This window comes from Parambassis ranga, chromosome 22 (assembly GCF_900634625.1).
Source record: "Parambassis ranga chromosome 22, fParRan2.1, whole genome shotgun sequence".
Lineage (NCBI taxonomy): Eukaryota > Metazoa > Chordata > Actinopteri > Ambassidae > Parambassis > Parambassis ranga.
In genome coordinates, this window is record NC_041042.1 from 10,665,205 (window position 1) to 10,687,433 (window position 22,229).

The following is a 22,229-nucleotide window of genomic DNA, read 5'->3' on the forward strand; positions in this document are numbered from 1 at the left end:
TTCAATCCCAAGGGAACTCCATATGAGGGATATCAGAAAGCAGGCAGATGCCAATGTGATCAAAGCTTCCTCCAGGTTCCTGACAATAGCATAAGAGTCCTGAACATGGATGATATACTGGACCAGGGTCTTCCTGTGCACTCTGTCCTTCGCAGTTTCCTCTGTCTCACAGACACAGAGGACCAGGACGGTGGGTGTTATCAGAGAAGCCAACCAGTTTCAAATACTATAAAATATCATCTTAAGTCCAAAACTCAAAACTGACTGACTTTTTGCTTAGGACCTACATAGACAGGGTTCATCCACCAACAACAGAAGCACAGTGGCCTCTGATGTGTTCCCTGCTGCAGTATGGATCTCTGGCAAGAAGGCAGTCGGTGCCACTGTAGCTGCTACAATCCTTTACATCGACCTGAACAGCAGTGTTAATGGTGCCACTGTAGAGCTGAACCTCTACAAACAACAGAGTTTAGACTAGTCTCCCCTATCAAGATGTTTATTTTTCCATTTGGACTTACTGTTTTGGATAAGAGTTATGGAAGTTGACAGGCTGGTGATCTGGAAACAGCTGCAGCTTCTGAATGATACATGATACCTGAGACAAACTCACCATCCATAAAGAAGGCAAAGTGGTAGGGGTCAAATGGAACTTCTCCCCTTCCTTCCTGTGTCTTTCTCCCCAAGGATACTTTTCCATCTGTGGAAGTCTCTTTTAGCCATTTTTTATGGTGGCTTCTTATGTTTAGATTTCTTAAAAGGGTTAATACCACTCTGCTGCCTTCCATTAGTAGCATGTAGATTAGAGTAGTGACTAACTGTTTTTCAATCAGCTGGTTTGTTTTGGCTTGAGGACAAACACGTGGCCGGCTTAACTCATTCATTTAGTATTGAGGGAAAAAGTTACCATGTAGTCACAGGCGTGTGTGCAGGGTCCTGATGAAGTTATCACAATCCTGTCGGAAAAACGTTGAAGCTGTAAACTGGCTTGACTGTAAAACTTGCACAAATGTCTTAACACATATACATACTGTATATACAATAACTTCACTTTTATTCGGTTCCTATTCATACATCAGTGTCCTTGCCCTTCATCTGACATCGGGCTTTGTCTGCTGCACAGACTGTCCATTTGTCCTTTAGGATAAAATAATATTTATTAAACAATAAGAACCCAAAACAATGGACTTTATTGCAATACTTATACAGTATTGTCCAAAAACAGAAGACCTAAAAAGGTGATACCTCACTGGTCTTTATGGTGATATCATCCAGGCTGAGAGTGAACACTTTCCCTCTGGCTCCAATGACAAGCTGACCAATGTCATCTCTTACCATCAAAGAGCTCAGACTGCCAAAGGCACTCTTTGAACTGTTTAAAGTTCATGTCTAGTGCAGATGAAGATACAAAGGAAGTCAAAGTCAAAAGTCAAAGTCAGCTTTATTGTCAAATCTGCTATATGTGCTGGACATACAGAGAATCGAAATTGCGTTACTCTTCACTCCGCAACATATAACATGTAACTAAAAACTAAAGATAAACATAAAGTGTAAAAAAATGTACCTACAATGAGGCACACACTGAAGGAACTGAAGGTTATACCTTTACTTTTATTGCATAGCATATTAATTCATATTAAACTTGTATGTTATGGTGTAACTAGAGTAGGCCTAACAAAGAAACAAACAAACAAAAAAAATAGTTGGTGGTTAACAAATCGATCCATATATACATTTAGATCAATATTGTAATTATTGTAATGTGCAGTTAAAGTCTCAAACAAGCACTTCGTGGCAGTGGATAATTACAGGATAGATTGTGTCAGCCCCATGGCTTAATGTTTATCTAAATGACATTGATTTGAGATAGACAAACAATTAAGTGGGGGAACATTTAGCAGTAATAATAATAATCATTTAATTAAGATCAAAGTTTTTTTGCTATATATATATTTTAAATTAATCAAGCTTTTTAGAATAATTAATGTTTGCAGCAGTCCAAACAATTATGCACAGACATAGGCGTGGCTACCATTATATCAGAGTGGTTACCACAGCGCTACAATACCGTTACTATAGTAACGGACCTAACAAATCCAGTGGCTTTCTTCGAGCGAGCGTAGAGACCGGCAAAGAGAACCGTCAGTGCTGCTCGAAGCTGGAGGAGGTAACGTCAGTGTCATCCCACAAAGTCCAGCTCATGATAAAGCCTTACTGTTTTGTTATATGGACCCAGGTGACGGTAAATTAATGTTAAATCAACTTGGGAGGAAGCTATGTTTACTGTCAGTAAAAACAGCATTTCAGTTTTCAGCATTAAATTATATTCATATTGTAATGAGGCCAGGTTAGCTTCTGTTAGCCTGCTTGCGTTAGCCGCTGAGCCAGTGCACATAGCCACCTGATATGGAGGCTTTGTATCATCTGTTAGAGGCCTTCTCTCATTTACAGAGACAAAAAACTGGCAAATCTCCCTCATGTCCACCCGATAGAGTTTTCCCGTCATCACTCACCTCAGCAATAGAACTATAGATGAAGATGGATTGTGTTTAATTAACAACCAATGTAAGTGCCACCAGTATAGTTGAGAAAACTGTTTCACTTGGAATTAGTTTCTGTATGTCACCGTTTTTAAAATAAATGAGTTTTTGTTGAATCTGTCTCTGAAATAGTCATTAAATGTTTACTTCTGTAGGTAAAATAGTTTAGCAACCTGTTAAAATTCGCAGAAAATTGCAATTACTTCATATTATTATATTTTATTTCATAATATACTAATGTAATTTTTTTCACCACCTACCCACAGAAGGTGCCCCCACACACATTTTAATGCTTCCTACGCCACTCTGTTTAGTTCCTAAACACGCCATAAGAGGGAGCAGCTAACCTGTGTAGTCCACAGCAATAGGGGAAAAAAGGTTCATAAAGTGAGTTAGATGTTTATTTTTATTTTTATTTTGAATTTACAGATCGTTTACGTTTGTGTTTTGACGAAAATGTGTATGTATTCATTATTTTTACAGTGTTTGTTTTTTTATAGGGTGTGAATAAAGTTGTTGTTGGCTAAGCCACGCCCCCTCACTCTCCTCCCGGCCCGCCCCCTGCCAGGCACCGTTGTGATGGTTTACGGGGCGTAGATTTCCGGTGATTAGCCGCTGGATTTTCAGGTTCAACAGCGTGTGGGTTGTGCCCGTGTGTGTGTGCGCGTGTGTGTGTGGATGTGTGAATGTGTAAGTGTGTCTGTTGTACGTGTATGTGAGTGTATGAGAGAGTTTGCAGTGTGTGTGTAAACGTTCCCAGCTCGGATACTGTCACCGCTTTGCACCGCAGCCAGGCTCCGTTTTTCTACATGCAAGTTCCCGTCGCGGATCCACAATCGTTGCACAGCAATGACCGAAAGCCCCACGACCAAACCAGCCAACGGGGAAGTATGTCAGCATGTGAAGAACGGGTTGAAACCGGAGAGAAACGGCTTTGTGAAGAGCCTCCACCGCTACCATGAGCGGGCGCCCAAACACCTCTGCCACCCCGACGAGGAGGAGGTAAGGCCCGGGATGGGACGGGGCGCAGAGGTTGGGTAAACCGGGAAAACATCCACTGTGGACCCGGAAACAGCCGGACTGTGCTGTCATTGCTGTCATTTCCATCAACTCCTCTGATTTGTATACGACACGAAAACAGCTGTTATCTAACAGTAAACACCAAATTCCCTATAAAATAGTCCAGATTAAAGAGTTTATGATGTTTTTTCTATCGTAAACTATATTTAAGGATGAGTATCGCTAATTAAATTGAGTTTTACGAGTCCCTCTTTAATTCGGCTTAATAATATTTGCACTAAGCAACGAACAAATTCACTAAAATCTGCACTAAAACTTTTTGAATGGCTTCTGCCGCCCGCTCAGTGCTGTCAATGGGTTACAATGGCTTTTCTGGTTATAAAGGGCTGATAGGGCAGCTCTGAGTTGACGTTTCATTGTATTTTACTTGTGATCAGGGCATACTGTACTTAATGTATGTGGGATCTAAGTGTGGGTTTCTGCTTAGAGGTACACCAAGAGCTGTTTTAGCTCTAGACAGTTTAATGGTAATATCACTAGAGCCAGTCCAGCAACTTGAGATTACTTGACATTACTGCACCTTTCCAGATTGCATCCTTATCTCATCAGTTGTGTGTCCTTATCCTACAGGGAGTGGTGTTTTGTTTTTTTATATTAATGTTCTGTATTATACTGGCTCCTCCTTTCTGCTTTAAACTTCAGCTAAAGTGCTGACTGTGTTTGGAAGACCAAGTTTGTGAAGGTAGGGAAACGTTGAGGGAAACGTCAATGTTCATGCAGTGGGTGACTCTCATCTGTAAGCCAGGCAGAAACTGTGATAAATTGAAAGTAGACAAGGACACAGTGCACCTGCTCTCCTCCAAGTTCACCACTGAAACTGCATGCATGCTGTGAAACAGCTTTTTCCAAAGAGGCTAATGAAATTTACACCCTCGGGTGCTCCCTCTGTAACTGTCCCAATTAATAGGTCCCTTCGGACTGTATACGATTAGATGCTGTCACACACTTGGGCATTTAGACTCACAGGAATCATTTGAAACAGACATATACATTTGGGCCTTTCTTACAAAAAAACATTGTTGGACATTGTGCTGTGCCTGGTGGCTGAACCTCAGCTGAGCAGGGTTGTCATCACAGCTCCTGTGTTAAGTATGTGAGCGGGGCATGACCAGTCACATGTAGAGCCTTATAGCCCAGAGCGCCTGATTGGAAAGCAAGTTGCATAATGCCAGTGAGGAGTGACTGAGGAATATAAACATATCCGAGTGAATTTTATGTGCTCAGATACACACCAGCACAGTAAAAACCTGCTCCTCCCTTATTTGGCAGTCAAATCTTCACACTGCGTTTTCTTTCTTGTATAGTTAGTACTAAGCTGAACTTAACACTATGATCTTATCTGCCTCCTCCTTACAAGTTGGCTACAACTATTGCAAGTCACCTCTAGGAGTGTAGAAGCTCAGCCAAATAAAACAAAAGATAAAGTGTGTTCTGGGGAGGACTGTGTGTTTGTAAGCAGACTAACCTTCCATTTAGTTAAGGAAATAGTGTTTACATAGAGGGAATATTTTCTCCTGTGGGCCTAGCATGAGGTTGTCCTTTTTACATTTGTTACAGGTGCACACAGCATCACATCATGACAGCTTGTACAGTCGGCCCTTTATCGAATCCTTTGAAGAGACCCCCATGCTGGTGGCAGTGCTCACCTACATGGGCTATGGCATCCTCACCATTTTTGGCTACCTCCGTGACTTCCTCCGTCACTGGAAGATCGAAAGGTGCCACATCGGCAGAGAGAAGGAGGAGCAAAAGGTAAGAAAGGACAAAAAAAGCAGAAGTGCACTATATGTTCAAAATCTGACATGTGCCGTGCATTCAGCATATATGACAGCAGTGGTGTGATTGTTTTTTCTAGTTGTGTGTCAGGTGTTGAATAGAAGTAGTCTGGGGGACCATAAGCACTAATTACATGTTGCCTAGTGATCAAACCATCGCTTTGTTTGTCAGTGGTGATAACACATGGAAAAATAGGCTCGCTTGTTGTGTTAACCACCCTGAACCAAAGTGATATTTGCTCACTGCAAATCATCCAAAGCTCTAACACAGGCTGTCATATCACCAACAGTACTGTCTTTAGGTTTGTGTTTGCAACATGCATTAGTCATTTAAAGCCTGAGATATTCAGTGATTCTGCATCCTGACCAGGAACCAGATTTGCTTTTCTTTAGTGAAATGTGAAAATGTTTAAGGTGCCTCTGTGTTTATTGAGGAGCACATGTTCCTGACCCCTTCCGAATGTTTGCAGTGTGTTATGTAATGTTTGATAGTGAGGCCCATTGTTTTAAATATTTGGTTGTGTTAAGGAAAGGAAGCTCGTGGGATAGACGTAGGGAAGTCATTAAATCACCCCGAGCATGTCGGGCGGACGTTCCTTTCAATGATCAAGTAAAATGACCTCCCTCACTAATGTGTTTATAATTCCACAGTTAAATTCCTCCCAGGTAAGGTTTCCAAAACTATGAATGGCATAAAGTTCTTGCTCAGGAATTATTTATTGTAAATAAAATGTCTTATTATGTCTTTATTATAACAACAGTAAATATATGTATATTATCGTCTTATTATTTTGCTTCTCTCACTTGTAGGATTTTGTGCCGCTCTACCAGGATTTCGAGAACTTTTACACCAGAAACCTCTATATGCGGATAAGAGACAACTGGAACAGGCCAATATGCAGCGTTCCAGGAGCCAAAATGGACCTGATGGAACGATCGTCCCGTGACTACAACTGGACTTTTGAGTGAGTGAGACAAAGCTTTTTATTCAGGAGTGTCAATATTGTTATCTATAAGCTAACCATGAGGAATTCTGGCACACAATAGCAGCAGGAAGCATGCTTCCTAGTTAACGCTCCAGTTTTGTTCCAAATGTAACACTCTTAGCTCCTACAAATACCAAGAGAGTGATATGTTATACTTCACACAAAGAACTGGGAAGCCTGCAACAACTAAGCAGGGTTACACGCCCTTCGTTCTTGGCTGGAGCTGTGCACAAGTGTCAACATTATGGAAAAATGATTTATGTTATTAGCTTGTATAAAAGACTTTTATAGCAACCGAAACTGGCTTACTGCAGATATATTTGAATCTGTGCAGAAGAAAAATGCTTTATTATGCTGAGGTCTATTGAACTCATTGATGTGTGTGCATTGTGTTCAATTACAGAACAGCTGCTTAGTGGATGTTTTTAATTTTCAGTACTGTTGCAAAAAAGCTCAGCAGTTTGAGAAGTTCTTAAACCCGCCTGTCTGCAGCCAGCAATCGCACCACATCGCCATATGTCAACATTAAATGACTAACACTTCAGAAGCTTAGCCTTCTTTCAGTCATGCATCAAAACAGTTAATCCAAGTTAACAAGCAACATGTTCTGATATCTTTCACATCATTGCAACTTAGATCTACAAGTAGTCTGAAACACAAACCCCTAGTTTACTTCCTCTAAGATTCCTGACGTGACTGATGGCGTGAGCAGACATGCTTTTCATTCCTCTGGGTGACCTTTATTCGTAGTGTCTACACATATCACTGTTTGCTATATCGGTTGTATCATCTGCCATCAGTTTGAGTCCAGCTGTGCATTTGCCATCTCAACTCCACACTGAGGAAAACTGGAGGTGGTTCAGTGGAGGGGCAGTGAGGCGTGTCAAGTCGGACATCACACACTGCAACAAAGCAAAACCAGAGAACAATGGAGCACCAGTGAGAGACCGGGGTGCAAGAAGGGCACAGATTGGAAAGACCTAAAAAAAACAAAGAGCGCTTTGATGCTAGCCAGGATTTTCCCTCCACTTCAGTCTAGTTTTTAATTATCTGTGCTAATCATTACTATTAATTATACCAATAAGCTTCCTCTTATTGATTGCTTCCTCAGTCTGTTTATCTTCTCCTCCCTCTCTTCCAGGTACCCTGATCGGGTTGTGCAGGATGTGATTAACTTGGGCTCGTATAATTACCTCGGCTTTGCTGAGAATACCGGTCCGTGTGCTGACACGGCAGCCAACATCACCATGAAGTACGGTGTCGGAGTCGCAAGCACCAGGCAGGAGATTGGTACAAACACACGGCTGAGCACAGACACCCCCACAACACTTGGTATCACTGCTGGAACTTAACAGCAATGAATTCAATTTACCAAGCCTTTTTGTTTAAATATGAAACCAACATTATGGATTCTAGCTGTACATTTATACTGTGGTGATTCAATCAAGGCACCCTGACCGTGCACCTAAATATGAGCAAAAGCAACTATTCTGATCAGAATTTTAAATAAAACATCTAAAAATTTCAAAATTATTCTCAAAACAGTGTCTACAGTAAATCTTAAAAGCAGTGCTTCCAAGAATCTCTTACTAACATTGCTCTGCTGAGCAGGCCTGATAAGATCCAGCTCACTCTACGGGAAGTAGAATACAGCATCTGACTAGAGGTTTTACTGATAAGAGTAGAACCAATGACCTTTTCTTAGACAGAGGAAAGGCCAGCCCACTCTGTGATAAAGAAGGCTGTAGTGAGTGCTGTTAACTGCATGAAATGCCATTTGACATGAGTATAATGTACAGTAGATGATCCATAATCTAACAAAAGATGCAGATTGACATGACGCTTTATGATGCAGATGAGTTTTGTGGCTTTAGGCAGGCCTTTATGAGCTTGTGGTATGTATTTGTTGTGAGTTTGTGTGTGCACTCCTCAGGTAACCTGGACAGGCACGAAGAGATGGAGAAACTGGTGGCTAAGTTCCTGGGCGTGGAGTCATCCATGGCATTTGGAATGGGGTTTGCAACCAACTCCATGAACATACCAGCCTTGGTTGGGAAGGTAAGACAAGTGATAGATGGTTCCTGGGAATAATTCTGATTTATTCTCCTCCTTATTTTTCACTCGACTCATGATCATGATTCTTGTTTTGTTTTCCCACATATTTGCCAAAGATAAAATAACTTTTCTAACTCAGCAGTAGGGTTGAATGCAAACACCATCAATTGCATTCCAAATCATCACACTATCACAGGCACCAAATACCATCCTCTGAGCTCTGAGCATCCTGGAGCTACTTCCTTCACTACATATTCTGTTTCCACTGTTGAGTGAAGAACAACAGTGAATACTGCGAGCCTGCAGAATGCCTTTGTTATTATATACTGCTGGAAACTTGATGGCAAAAAGGTGTAGGTTTTCAACATTAGAAGAGTGCAGCAACAATCAATACAAAGCATTCTCAGTGTTATTCTCGCAGCACAAATCATATCATATAAACATAAATAATACTCTGCACATGCTAGGCTTAGCAGTCAGGAAACAAATGTACTTAACTGCAATGCTTTTTAGATGGTGAAAACAGGCCAGATATGTATGAAATATTTAAACTAATTAACTGTGGTCTGGCATCTTGCAGGGATGCCTGATTCTGAGTGATGAATTGAACCATGCCTCTTTGGTCCTGGGAGCCAGACTCTCCGGTTCCACCATCAGAGTCTTCAAACACAACAGTGAGTCACAAATAGGACTTTCTGTCAGTCTGTCTCTTGATCAGTGTATTTATTCTGCCCCAATGCTGTCTTGGGTCTGTTTGTTTGTTTTTGCTAGCTCTACTTGTCATGGCTAACATTTAAGTGGCATTTGGTTATGCTTCGCATCCTTAATAACGACAAAATATCTGTTGTTGTAAGTCCAAAGCAGAGAAGAGCTACTAGTAGCTAATGTTAGCCCACAAACTAAAACCTATGTAAAGCATATTAAGTGTATTTTCTGGGTTGCAAACTGCTGCTGCATGTTTTATGCCACCACTGATAAAACCACCACTTTTTTTTTTTGAATGAAACTCCCTCTCAGATATGCAGAGCCTTGAGAAACTGCTGAGAGAAGCCATAGTTCACGGCCAGCCCAGGACTCACAGACCCTGGAAGAAGATCCTTATAGTGGTTGAAGGGATTTACAGGTGCCTTGTTGACTTTGTTTACCAGTTAAAACTTTAACAACACTTCTTTTTATTTGATGGGGTAGCGCCTTTTTGTTTTTGTTTTTTTACATTAGGGCTGTTTATGATAAGAACAAGTCCAGTCAAAGGACATACTTGTCAGCAGCTTCAAAGTGTTGGGAGTTGCCCTCATTTGAAATCCCCATGATTTCCTTCCTAGTTTCAATATGAACCCAGCCTGATGCTATTGCACAAGCAGCAGTTACAACTGGTTTGTTGGCGTATGAAAAACTGCTCAATCCATGTGATGTAGCCCTTAAATTCCACCATTGTTTTAAAAATGGTAAACAGTAAATGAAAGCATGTATGACTAGAGGCATGTGTGAAAAGGACAAAGGAAGCATTTAACTTGTGGTTTCATTAGGTTCAACAGGATCAACCCTCCTGGGCTTGGACTGTTGGTTAGGAGCTGATTCAATGCTTTCAGCTACAAATATGGAGTTGCCTGTTTTATATCTGATTTCCTCCCTGCAGCATGGAGGGCAGCATAGTGCGCCTGCCAGAGGTGATTGCTCTGAAGAAGCGCTACCGGGCCTACCTTTACCTAGATGAAGCTCACAGCATAGGAGCCCTGGGTCCAAGGGGAAGAGGTGTGGTGGATTATTTCGGTCTTGACCCCTGTGATGTAGATGTCATGATGGGCACCTTCACTAAGAGCTTTGGTGCTGCGGGGGGATACATCGCAGGGAAACGGGTAAGAACTGATAAGTGGATTTTAAAGGACACCTGCCTTCTCAGCAATGTAGCATTGACGGTACACTGCATTCCTGACATTTCAGGATTATCATGACACAACACAAGACTTGCCACACAGAAAACCTATTTTCACAACATGACCACGATTTGTCTCCATCCATTCTATCGATTTTGACCTTAGAAATGCTTAAGTTCATAAAAAAATGTCAAAATAGGAGAGAGAGAAAGTCTGATATAAATCACTAATTTAAAGGAAAACATCATTAAATTACAGAGCATGCTTTAGTTAGAGAGATATCTTTCAGACTGTGTAACAAAATCACATTAAGGATTGCAGTGTTAGAAGCAGAATCTTGGAACTGAAGAGTATTTATTACAGGTATCTTTTTTCTCAGCCTGTCTGCATTACGTGCAGTTTAAAATTGAATTTCTGAACTCAGCCAACTGTTCATGTAACTGAGATGTGACACTGTAGAGTAATTAAAGCTGCAGAGCCACGTGCATGTGTACTTACATCTCCTGTGTGTCCGCTGGGTTTAGGAGCTCATCGAGTACCTGCGCTCACATTCCCACAGTGCGGTCTACGCCACCTCCATGTCTCCTCCTGTGGTGGAGCAAATCATCACTTCTGTGAAGTGCATTATGGGAGGGGATGGAACCAGGTTAGGTAAGTCCAACCTTGGATGAAGACATTTATTATGTAGCTGTAATATTACCTTGATTTGATTAGGAGCTTTTGAAGCACATTTAGCCTTAGCCATTCCAAATTTTTTTTACTGAAGGTAATTCCTAAGTGGGCTTTCCAATGGTGTAAATATACTGGAGCCACAAATAAAGACAATAATGATAGAAAAAATATATATATATATATAATGAAGAAAAAACAAATTGAGCCTCTTTGATTTGTCTATTCAACAAGAACTGACAGCTCATGTAGCTTAGAACTGGAAACAGATGAAGTGCTATCAGTTAATACACCCGCGTATTTAACATGGACACTAACATAGATTTAGGTTGGACTTCATGTATTATTATTATTATTATTATTATTATTATTATTAGCCAGCATTTACTAGCTGTTGTAATTCTCATCCAGAGCCACCAGGGGTCAGTGCAGGCCAGTAAAACATAGGACAGGCTTTCCACGGTGTCAGTAGTAGCCCTTTATTCTGCAGAAAAAACAGAGGATACATTAGTAGTTAAAGTCCTCTGTGTTGGATTTGCCTGTCATTCATCTCTGGTTTCATTCAGCTGGCATGAATGTCTTGGTGCTCTCGCAGGCATTTTAGAGGCAGTTCACAAATCAATCTTACAAATTCATTGAAGCTCATTCTGAGCAGTGGCTGCGGTCAAATCTTGTAGTTACTTCTATGTAATTAAGACGTTACACCGCATGCTGAATGATTTGCAGCTCGTTTCTGAATTGATGGTTTGATTTACCCCACTAAATCTTATTATGCGTGCACTGCTTCTTTGTGTGTGTGTGTGTTTGGGGGGGGGGGGGGGGTGGTGGAAATAAGCATGTGTGCACACTGACAGTTTGAAGTCATGTGTTTGATACAAATGTAGCATTTCAAAGAACTGAGTGAAGAGCTTGGTCTTTTGTGGGAGAGGGGGAAAGAAAAGCATTACAGAGAAACCGAAAACCTGAACACCACATGGTGCCTGGGTGCTGTAACTCTGACATTTTCTCACAGCCATCTCATGAACGTGATCGTCTTCAGCTGCTTGTCAGTCTGTTTTTTTTTTCACCCAACCTCACAATAATGTCTTTCTTCTTAATCAAAAATAAAGACACCTTGGTAGGAGGCTAGTTGTTGTTTAGCTGTCACAGCTCCCTTTGAGAAGCAAATTACAAAGAAAGTATCATGCAGCGCTATTGCTGCCTGGTCATCAATAACACATCAGCATGTGCAGCCAACCTAGTAAACACCAGTGAGCACTGCTGCGATACGACTCTTCAATATACATGATTTGAGAAGCCAGGATACATAGAGGGTAACTTGCATTGCATGTTGCTGTCAGATCTCATGCTTCAGAGTGTCTTTTCATCATCTCAGGAATCGAACGTGTGCGGCAGCTGGCAGAGAACACAGTCTACTTCCGCCGGAGGCTTCGAGAAATGGGCTTCATCATTTACGGCAACAACGACTCTCCCGTTGTACCCATGATGCTCTACATGCCCGCCAAGATAGGGTGAGCCGCTAACTTTGTTACAGTTACAACAATACTGTATGATAAATTATATAATAAAATTTTGGATTATATTTATTTGATCATATTTTCACCAGATGTTTAATATTATAAATGTTGGATTGTTGGTTCATCTTACCTGTAGATCAACTAGCAACTAACACATTTCACATTGTTTCTCGGTTGTCATGGAGATGGCTCACTTGCCATGACCAGTAAACAGCTGTTTAGTGCACCTTCAGTCAAATTTGAGACATACATTAAGACATACATTAAACATACTCGTCCATCAGAAGTTGCCATTCTAATGGAAGAAACTTCCAACTGCTGTGCCCTCAAAATACTTTCTCTGTAATTGCAGTGCCATGGTTCTGTTCTGTCAATAGGCACTTTTTCGGGCACAAATGGTATTTTCAAATCTATTATTGTGTAGCTGCAGAGCTTAAAATCAATGACAATTTTATACAGGTCATTCAAGTCAGAACTCAACTGGTCAGAGATCAACGTGTGTCTTCAGACAATTAGAGCACAGCAGGGGAGCAACAACATAGACCAGAGCACAAAAATCCAACTATATTAAATGTTATTCTATTATGTTTTTTCATTATTATTATTATATTGATTGTGGACCAGCTGTAGCTGAAATGTTCTTTTGTGTGTGTGTAATCCTTTTTTATTATCTCATCACCTTGACTGAACCAGCACTGCGTCCTCACGTCATGTCCATTGTGTCTCCTCATCCTTCTCCCCATACCAGAGCCTTTGGCAGGGAGATGCTGAAGAGGAACATCGGCGTGGTAGTTGTGGGATTTCCCGCCACGCCCATCATCGAGTCGCGGGCGCGTTTCTGCATCTCTGCCGCCCACACAAAAGACATGCTTAACAGGGTAAGTAAACAGTTTGGCTACTTGAGTGAGAAGATAAATGAAAAACCAGATTAAGCACAAAAACATTATTTGGTTAAAGTTTTTTAGCATATACACAGCAAAAGTCTAGAAGGAAGAGATATTCCACCACTGGGAGACTTGTCTGAGCAGTACTAGCTGAGGCCCTTCTCTTTCAAAATGATATAATGACCTTGCTGTTGTTTGAAACTAAGTCCAGTGATCATGGTGACATTAAAGGGAAGCAGGCGAGACTAATGGGTGGAAAAAAGTGTATATAATTGGAAAGACACTGGTACGATCTCTCATGACCTCGAATGTCAGCTTTTTGGGAGAATTTTCTTTCTGTCACTTCAGACGTGCTGATTCCCTCCCAGCTCCTTGTCTTTAATCCCTTTAACAGAGGTTCTGTCAAAGAGTGAGCCTGTGTCTCTGATGGGCAGAGTATCAGGGAAGGTTTAATGATGCACACTGCCAGATGGATCTGTCTGCAGGTTAACAGCATATTTCCAGTGTTTTTTCACATCTAACTCTGCTCTGGCCTCTCACTTTATTCATTGTGTTGGTGTCTGTACAATAAGTGCAGACTGTTGAGCTTTGATTGCTCTTGGCAACACATCAAAAAAGACGCCCACTCACCTTCTACGAGGGCTCTTCCACCACACTGAAATGAGCTCACTGCAGACCTGCCCACTCCTCCATTTCCATCGCCGTCTTAGATTCCCCACTTAAAAAAAAAAAAAACTAAATCCATGTTGAGAGTTGAACCATCTCCTGTGTTTGCTGTGTAATATTAGTAGCTCACATACACACAGTCTGTAGGAGCTGCTGCCATGTTCATGGATATGTTTATATACTATTATTATTCTTGTTGCACTTCACGAAAAATAGAGCAAAATAAGCTGAAGACACAGAGTGGGAGTACTGTAGTGCTTTTATCAGTCATGATGTTAACTCTGCCTCTGTTAGCCTTCCTCTCTGTATCATTCTCTCATACTTTGAAGTGTCATGTCGGTTCTGTTGTTTCTTTTATCTACGGATGAGCTTTCACAGTTTTGTCTTCTCATTCACACACACCCACACACCACAAAAATCCTTTTATTATTTCATTACACTGACCAAAATAATCCTTAGAAGTGTTGGAAATGTCTTATTCTTTGATTTTACAACATAACATAGATGTTAAAGAAATTGATGTAATTTCAGCAGGCTGCTAATGTCCTGTTATCAGGCCACACTTTTTTCTTTTATTTGCACATCTTTGATCAGATACGTTTGTGCACTAGATGTCATTTTTATTTCTTTTTGCCTGTTTTACAAACTTTAATACATGTTTTGGAGTTGTTGCTACGCGTAGTACTAACCTTGAGTGATAAACACACATTCTGCAGTGATTTTTAAATGAATTCACTTTTAAACTCCGTCAGTGTTTTTGGGGTAAATATGCAGCTAGAGTTCAATTATTCAACAAACAATGAAGAAGTGTGAACTTGCTAACTCTGTGATGTTTCTCTGTGGCAGCACTTGTAAAGCAGAAAAGTTGACTGGCCCGGTGACTGTGTTGTTAACACAGTTAGCTTTGTAGTCTTTTGGGCTTATACCTTTCTTACTTCGCACTGACTGCTCTACCTTACACTTAATCCTGATTCATTTTGCCTGATTGTGCGTCTAGCAAATAGAAATGTGAAACCAACAAAAACAAACAAACGATGTATTAAAGCTGCTCTCTTTTGTTTTTGTTCAGTTTCTACGCTCATTAAAATAATTTTCAGACAGAGCAGACTTTTCATAATAAAATCACTATGCTGTCTGTTGAATTAAACAAAACATACCGTAACAGAATGTTGAAACCAAAACAACAAGGCTGGTTGTTTATTTCTTGAATGAAGAGCCAGAATATACAGTTCTTGATGATATATCTGTATGAACTAATCAACTTCTCTGCCTGTTACCCAACACCCAATTTAGAGAAATGAAAAAATATTAGACATCTGCCCTCTGGTACATTCCATTCCAGCCTAAATTTGTGATTTAATCTTACGAGACTTCTTTTTCCCTTAAAAATCTCACTCTAGCGCAGCTTTAAATTTTCTCAAGCCGCATATTGGCCTTGACGCTGACAGCTTTTTTTATTTTACAAATGTCTCCGCAGGCACTGAGTGTCATCAGCGAGGTAGGAGACCTTCTTCAGCTCAAGTACTCCCGTCACAGAATACAGCCATCTTTGGCGCGGCCCTTTGACGATAATGTGTACGAGGACATTGACGACTGATGAATCACTCCTCAGCTGAAGGCGGTGTGAACCGGAATAACCCCCAGAAAACACAAGAACGGGTCAAGATGGATCGCAGGTCTTCCATAAGGACCATGAAGTGCGTACGTGTCTCTTGTCACTAGCTTTCATCAACCCCCCTCCACCTCCAAACAAAAGAAAAACACTTCAGACATGGTGATTCTACTTTGCCTTATAAAAACGCACACAACTTGTGGTGAACACAATGAAAATTGCACCTCTGCTTTTTCCTCTGTTTCTTTGTTGTGTCCTAGTTTTTAAGCTTGTGTGTCTGTAGTCCTTGTAGTTTTGCATGCTAAGCTGCCTTTCCAAATGTCGCTGAGATTTTTGTTTTATATAACACGGACCTGAAAAACTAATGTGGTCAACTTTGTATCCATTTCAGGTTAGTGACTATTGCCATAAACAGAAAGCACTACATGTTGCATTGTTTGCACTATTAGTAACCCATTTGCCACTCTCTTTGCCTGGCTGTTCCATGGAAGGGGTTCTTTCTTTTTTAATTCATTTCAGGTCAAAGTGCTCCTTGAACATGACATAGCCAGATCATTATCCTTCTAATTCACAGGACAGAGTCACAATGTAGCACTTCAGAGCTAAATACATGGGACCATGCTAAGCAGATTAAGGGATATATCTGTGGATGCTCTAATTCATCCAGGTCATAGTCATTTCCAAGAGGTTAAGGAGACAACTGGACAACCCTGTCTTGTTTTTCCCGGGCTTGGGGGGGCAAAAGTTATAACGTCATGCCACAATCAGGAAGTGCTCAGAAGGCTAGATCGTCCCATTTACCAACGGTTGACGCAGCCTTTGGAGGATCCTCAGGAGGACGCAGCCTACACGGTCTCAGGAGGCTGCATCCTCCTGAGGATGCAGATCCTGATTTGATCTTTGAGTCCAGTTGCCTCGATTTAAACTCTTGGAAAAGATTAAGGGACAGATTAAAATAACCTAAGTTTAGTTTTGGGCAGAGTTGAGAAATCCAGTTAAATTATATTTTTAGCGTGTGCTGCAGCTAAATTGCTTGGCTTAGCTTAACTGTTTATATTCATAAAAGCCATGAAAACATTGTTGACTTCATCACTAGAGTGCCAAAATGGAACAGGTCATTAACCTGAATTGCTCATATCTACCACTCCTCCAAAACCCTTGACTATAACTGAATTAAATTACTGTTACAAATATTTGATGTTTTTATGCTATAAAAAGTGGAACTATCATTAAAAATGGCACTTTTTATTTAAAAACAATATTTTAAACATGCTGCAATTGAAGATGTGGAATGAATGTGGAATTTTATCCCTTACTGTCTGTTACACAGTAATCTGTTACAACCTCTTCTTCCCATATGGGTAAGAATTTTCATATCTTATTAGTCTTATTTCCTCCTTTTGAATTGTCTGTATATATAGCACACAGTGTTGCTTTCTTATAAGTCTACAACATCAGCTCCGCCACTTCAGTGTCTTAATATTAAGGCGTGTGATCCAGTGTCTTTCTCAGCGTCATCTTCATGAAGCGACTCAGAAGTCATTATGACTTTAAATAATGTGCATTCGTGGATGGGTGAGTGCGCTTGCTTGGTGTAGATATAAATGTGTTGCTGCACTTTTGCCTTGTTTTTTCTTACACACAGACATACACACATCTGGCATTTTAATTCTGGGTTATCTTTAACATTGTGCTACTGAGATTTGGGACAACAACACTCCTTAATGAAGGCAGCTGTAAATAAATAAATAAATCCCTCATGCAAACATCAACACTTGCATCTGTGCACACCGACGAATGAATTGTGTGTGTAACCACTTGTGCATGCCCGGTAGGAATGCCTCACTGAAGCTGCTCTGCACCACAGCTGATGGTGCTCTGTGATATACACTGTTCTGGTAGATCTTTACCTTCATTTAAGTCTGGGAGCATTTTTTTTTCTCTGTTGCTTTTATAATATGTCTTATGGAAATTTTATTTAGCTTCCTTTGTGTAGAAATATCCTAAACTTGGATTACTGATGATTGTCCATTAGCTAAAAGCTGTGCTACCATGTTGCTTATTTAGCAGAATGTATTTATTTTTAATGTATTTTTAAGTTGGCACACAGGAAAGTTGTCAATATTTCTCAAAAGCATAAATTGAAAACATTTTAATATCAAAACGTAATTGTATAAATCCTGGAAACTTTAACGCCGGACATCTTAAATATAAATATGAATAGCTCTGTGATTTGATAAACACTTCTCAACCACTGAGAAAAGCAAAATACCCTTCATCCCATTGTTGGTGTAAGCGAGCATGAAATGCTTCTGTGGAAGATGCTCTTCTGTTTTGTATATTTCACTGAAAACTGTCTTTTGGGAATATTTTGCATATTATGAAGTGACCTGGGAAGAGTAAGTGACTGCAAGTTACCCCACATCAGAGACTTATTTCTCTTCTGATGTACAGCAGTGCCTTTTGAAGCAAATGATTTTCTAAGAGCTGTGATGATACTAAGTGTCATGACCTGGATTGTTCATCTTTTTAAAAAAGTCTTATTTGACCTCACTTTGTCTTCAGCAGTACTTCTAATTAGCACTGGGTTTGTTGTCTGTGTTAGCTCATTGCCATGCATTTGATCATAGAAAATGCACTATTTGCAACATATCAGAATATTAATATGTAAAGTGTCACACTTGTTAGTTACATCAGTAGATTATTAAAACAATAAAAACAAAGTTGTTTGAAAGTGCATCAGTTTTGTGAAGAGTCTCTTCCATAACATCACCTAGCAGTTTTCAAACTCTCTCTCCCTCTGTGTGTGTGTGTGTGTGTGTTTAACGTGGAAAGTAAACAAGTCTAATCTAACTAATCTCTTGGATGTATCTCCACATTGCCATATTATTCTTTTATATAGGCTACTTCCCTGTTATTCATTCTGATGGTGTTACTAAAAAAAAAATATTTTGGCCAGCTCACTGATCATGTGTAAGCCTGAGGTGAGGACTGCCAGATAATGATCCTACTTATACATGTAGACAACATAATGTAAGCATATAGAAATTAATTTAAATAAAGGTTGTTGTATGGAAATGTAGAAATCAATTCAAAACATATTTAAACATAAAAATGATTATTCATCCATTTATACTTTTCCCACTTTAATCCTCCATGTTTGAAAACCATCATCATGGTTGTCATTGATGTTAAAGATGTTATATACATGAATGTTGAAAATCATTTTTCATCAAGAAAATATTTCAACATTTGTCTGTCTGGATGATTTGCAGTCATCATCTGTGGCGTTTAACTTCTGCCAATTTAGCTCCACAGCCTCCACATCTGCTCCACATATTTGCTTCTTTTCCTTTTTGGACAGCAATTTATAATTAATAAATAGTCCATAGTCCCTGCCCATTGGACTGTTTGCATAACAGCTTTTTTTTTCCCAGCAGGGGTATTTAAACCTCACATTCAGATGTTCTCCTCCCCACTCAGCTCTCCTGCAGTTTTGGTCCTTCTCGCCTTCTCTGTCATTCTCTGACTCTCGTCTTTGCTGCAGACATGGCCACAGCTGGTAAGGTAGGTACAGAAATGTAATATCGATGTGATAACATGCACCAAAGCTTTCATGTGTTTTTCCACATTTTAGTATACGTAGTGAGAGAGAAGCAAAATGAAGTCAAAATGTGATGTAAAAACCCCCATATTCATATAATTATTAAACATTTGTGTGCATTTTGTTGTATGTTTGTGAGACAGGTTTGTGTATTGGTGTCACAAACCTGCCAATATCAACAAGGCTACAAATAATGCTATCTATCAGTGTTCTTAATGCATTAAGGGTGCTCCTCGTGTTTGTCTACTTGCATATTGCATGTTAATGTCACACATTTTTTACTGTATAATGAGAAAACGGCCTCTGTTGAATATCTTGTGTCCTGCTTTCACTTCTGCACAGAACCTTTTTCCATCCAGAGTTTTTTTTTCCCCACAGATGTGGATTTTGGCTAAGAGTAAAGCGTCACAGGCCAAAAAAGATAATGGCAAAAGCTCCTGACCTCAGCAGGGAATCGAAAACAGATTATTCAAACAGGACAGCTGATTTCTGTAGTGAAAATTTTCCAGTGCTACTTTAAAATGTGCCTCTTTTCTTTTTCCACAAGCAGCCCACTGTTCAGAGAACTCTTATTCCATTTCCCACCTTAGGAGTCAAACCAAGACAGAAAAACAAACAAGTTCTAGATTTGAATAATATATAATCTGCTATATAATGTGATGTTTAATGCTGCATTCACTGCCCATTAGGTCATCAAGTGCAAGGCAGCGGTTGCCTGGGAGCCCAACAAGCCTTTGGTGATTGAAGAGGTTGAGGTAGCCCCGCCTCAGGCCAACGAGATCCGCATCAAGGTGAGAGATAAAGGCAAAAAAAATAAATACAAGTGAAAGGAAACCAAGCACAAACACATGCAGCGATGAGGAACACACCGAATCAACCACTACGTTTTTGTTTTGCAGATTGTGGCAAGTGGGGTGTGCCACACTGACCTGTACCACCTGTTTGAAGGCATGCACAAAGATGGATTCCCAGCCGTTCTCGGCCACGAAGGAGCTGGCATAGTGGAAAGCGTGGGCCCTGGCGTGACCGAATTTAAGCCAGGTCAGTTCATTTAACTGTTTGTACATCTCGGGAAAAATGTTTATCTTTTCATTTCCCTGTGTTTTCAGGAGACAAGGTTATCCCTCTGTTCATCTCACAGTGTGGAGAGTGTCGCTTCTGTAAGAGTCCAAAGACTAACCAGTGCCTAAAGGGGTGGTAAGCTTCTTTTATACACTGTGTCTCTATAACATTAGGATGAGGATGGAGCAATTACAATACATCTTCTGTGCAGGGCTGCTGATCGTTATGATGTGATGTCTGCAGCTGAGTCCAGGATCACCTGTAAGGGGAAGAAGGTGCTGCAGTTTATGGGAACCAGCACATTCTCTCAGTACACAGTGATGAACCAGATCGCTGTGGCTAAGATCGACCCTGCAGCTCCTCTGGATAAAGTCTGCCTCCTCGGCTGTGGGATCTGCACTGGATATGGAGCGGCAGTGAATACTGCCAAGGTGTGTCACTGTGACAGCAGCACAGTAGATGAGGTTATTATTTATATAATTAGCATTACTAACTCCAGTCTGTCTTACATTAGGTTGAGCCAGGATCCACATGCGCTGTGTTTGGCATGGGAGCTGTGGGCCTGGCTGCAGTTATGGGCTGCAAGGCTGCAGGAGCGAAGAAGATCATCGCCGTTGACACCAATCCAGACAAATTTGAGAAGGCCAAGGTGTTTGGTGCTACTGACTTTGTGAACCCCAAAGATTACAACAAACCCATCAGCCAGGTTCTGGTTGAGATGACCAACGGAGGAGTGGACTACTCCCTGGAATGTGTGGGCAATGTGGGAGTCATGGTAGGGCTTATCATACATATTGAAACATTAAATCTTTGTGTATACACGTCAGCTGACTTTGGGACATTCCTCCTCACAGCGCAGTGCCTTAGAGTCCTGTGTCAAAGGCTGGGGTGTCAGCGTCATCGTTGGATGGACCGACATGAACGACTTTGCGGCCCGACCCATTCAGCTCATCGCTGGACGTACATGGAAGGGATCTCTCTTTGGAGGTGAGACATAGTTCCTCCTATTTATCATACAGGCGTTTTTTTAACATGATTTATAATGTGTGTATTTTCAGGATTTAAGAGTAAGGACGGTGTCCCTCAGATGGTTAAAGCCTACATGGACAGGAAGGTGAAGCTAGATGAATTCATCACTCACAACATGACCGTGGACCGCGTCAATGACGCCATTGAACTGATGAAGCACGGCAAATGGTAGATTCACACTACTCTACTTCTCCCACCATTTTCAATGTATTAACTAGCTGCTCAGATCAAGAATTAATAAGTCTCCTAATTTGTGTTTTTACTTCACAGCATCAGGACGGTTCTGAGCGTTTCTCCACAATAACTCCACCACGATGCTTTCAACAACCATTCAGTGACCTGCAGCCATGTTGTATCTGCGCATACACATCCTTGAACAACACATATTTGGTGTGCTGTGTGAAGATTTGCATCTGCAGATCTGGACAAGAAAAATAAAGCTTCTGAACAGACGGTGTTGATTGTGTTGTGTTCTAACCAAACTGCTTTCTCCTCAAGCTTTTACTTTACTTACATGTTTGCAGCATTCAAAGTTAAAGTTCTTTCTTTATAGGTGATACATTTCTGCTCCTGACAAATTATTAACCTCCCCAACGACAGACTCAACACATAACATGTAGTATGTTGGAGCTGTGTAATGTCTTATTAAAGGTGTTTTTGTCCTCCTAAAGCACTATTGGATACATATAGAGACACCTGTGCACCCTGCACATGTGCCCTTCTTTCCTTTAATGAATAAATGAGCTCATTGGTACTTTTCCCAGGATACACTAACACACAAGTGGTGTAACATGGCGCTGTATGAAATCAAAATGGTAGAATTTTCGACTCACATTCTGCCCTTTGACAAGTTCACTGTCGGTTTTGATGTCATGCATG

General features: G+C 40.6%; 2 protein-coding genes across 2 annotated transcripts; both read left to right on the forward strand.

Moving 5' to 3' along the window:
• Positions 1–3,100: 3,100 nt before the first annotated feature.
• Positions 3,101–18,389, forward strand: LOC114427699 (serine palmitoyltransferase 2-like). The gene is made up of 12 exons (XM_028395889.1): positions 3,101–3,539; positions 5,175–5,369; positions 6,203–6,357; positions 7,520–7,668; positions 8,312–8,436; positions 9,014–9,107; positions 9,451–9,556; positions 10,070–10,289; positions 10,832–10,958; positions 12,352–12,487; positions 13,242–13,371; positions 15,521–18,389. The coding sequence occupies exons 1-12, from the start codon at positions 3,387–3,389 to the stop codon at positions 15,638–15,640; spliced, it is 1,710 nt and encodes a 569-aa protein (XP_028251690.1). The 5' UTR covers positions 3,101–3,386; the 3' UTR covers positions 15,641–18,389.
• A 706-nt stretch (positions 18,390–19,095) lies between these two features.
• Positions 19,096–21,803, forward strand: LOC114427239 (alcohol dehydrogenase 1). Its single transcript, XM_028395142.1, has 9 exons — positions 19,096–19,222; positions 19,949–20,050; positions 20,159–20,300; positions 20,369–20,456; positions 20,533–20,752; positions 20,836–21,096; positions 21,176–21,308; positions 21,380–21,518; positions 21,621–21,803. Exons 1-9 carry the CDS (start codon positions 19,205–19,207, stop codon positions 21,652–21,654), a joined length of 1,137 nt encoding a protein of 378 aa, XP_028250943.1. The 5' UTR covers positions 19,096–19,204; the 3' UTR covers positions 21,655–21,803.
• The last annotated feature ends 426 nt before the right edge of the window (positions 21,804–22,229 follow it).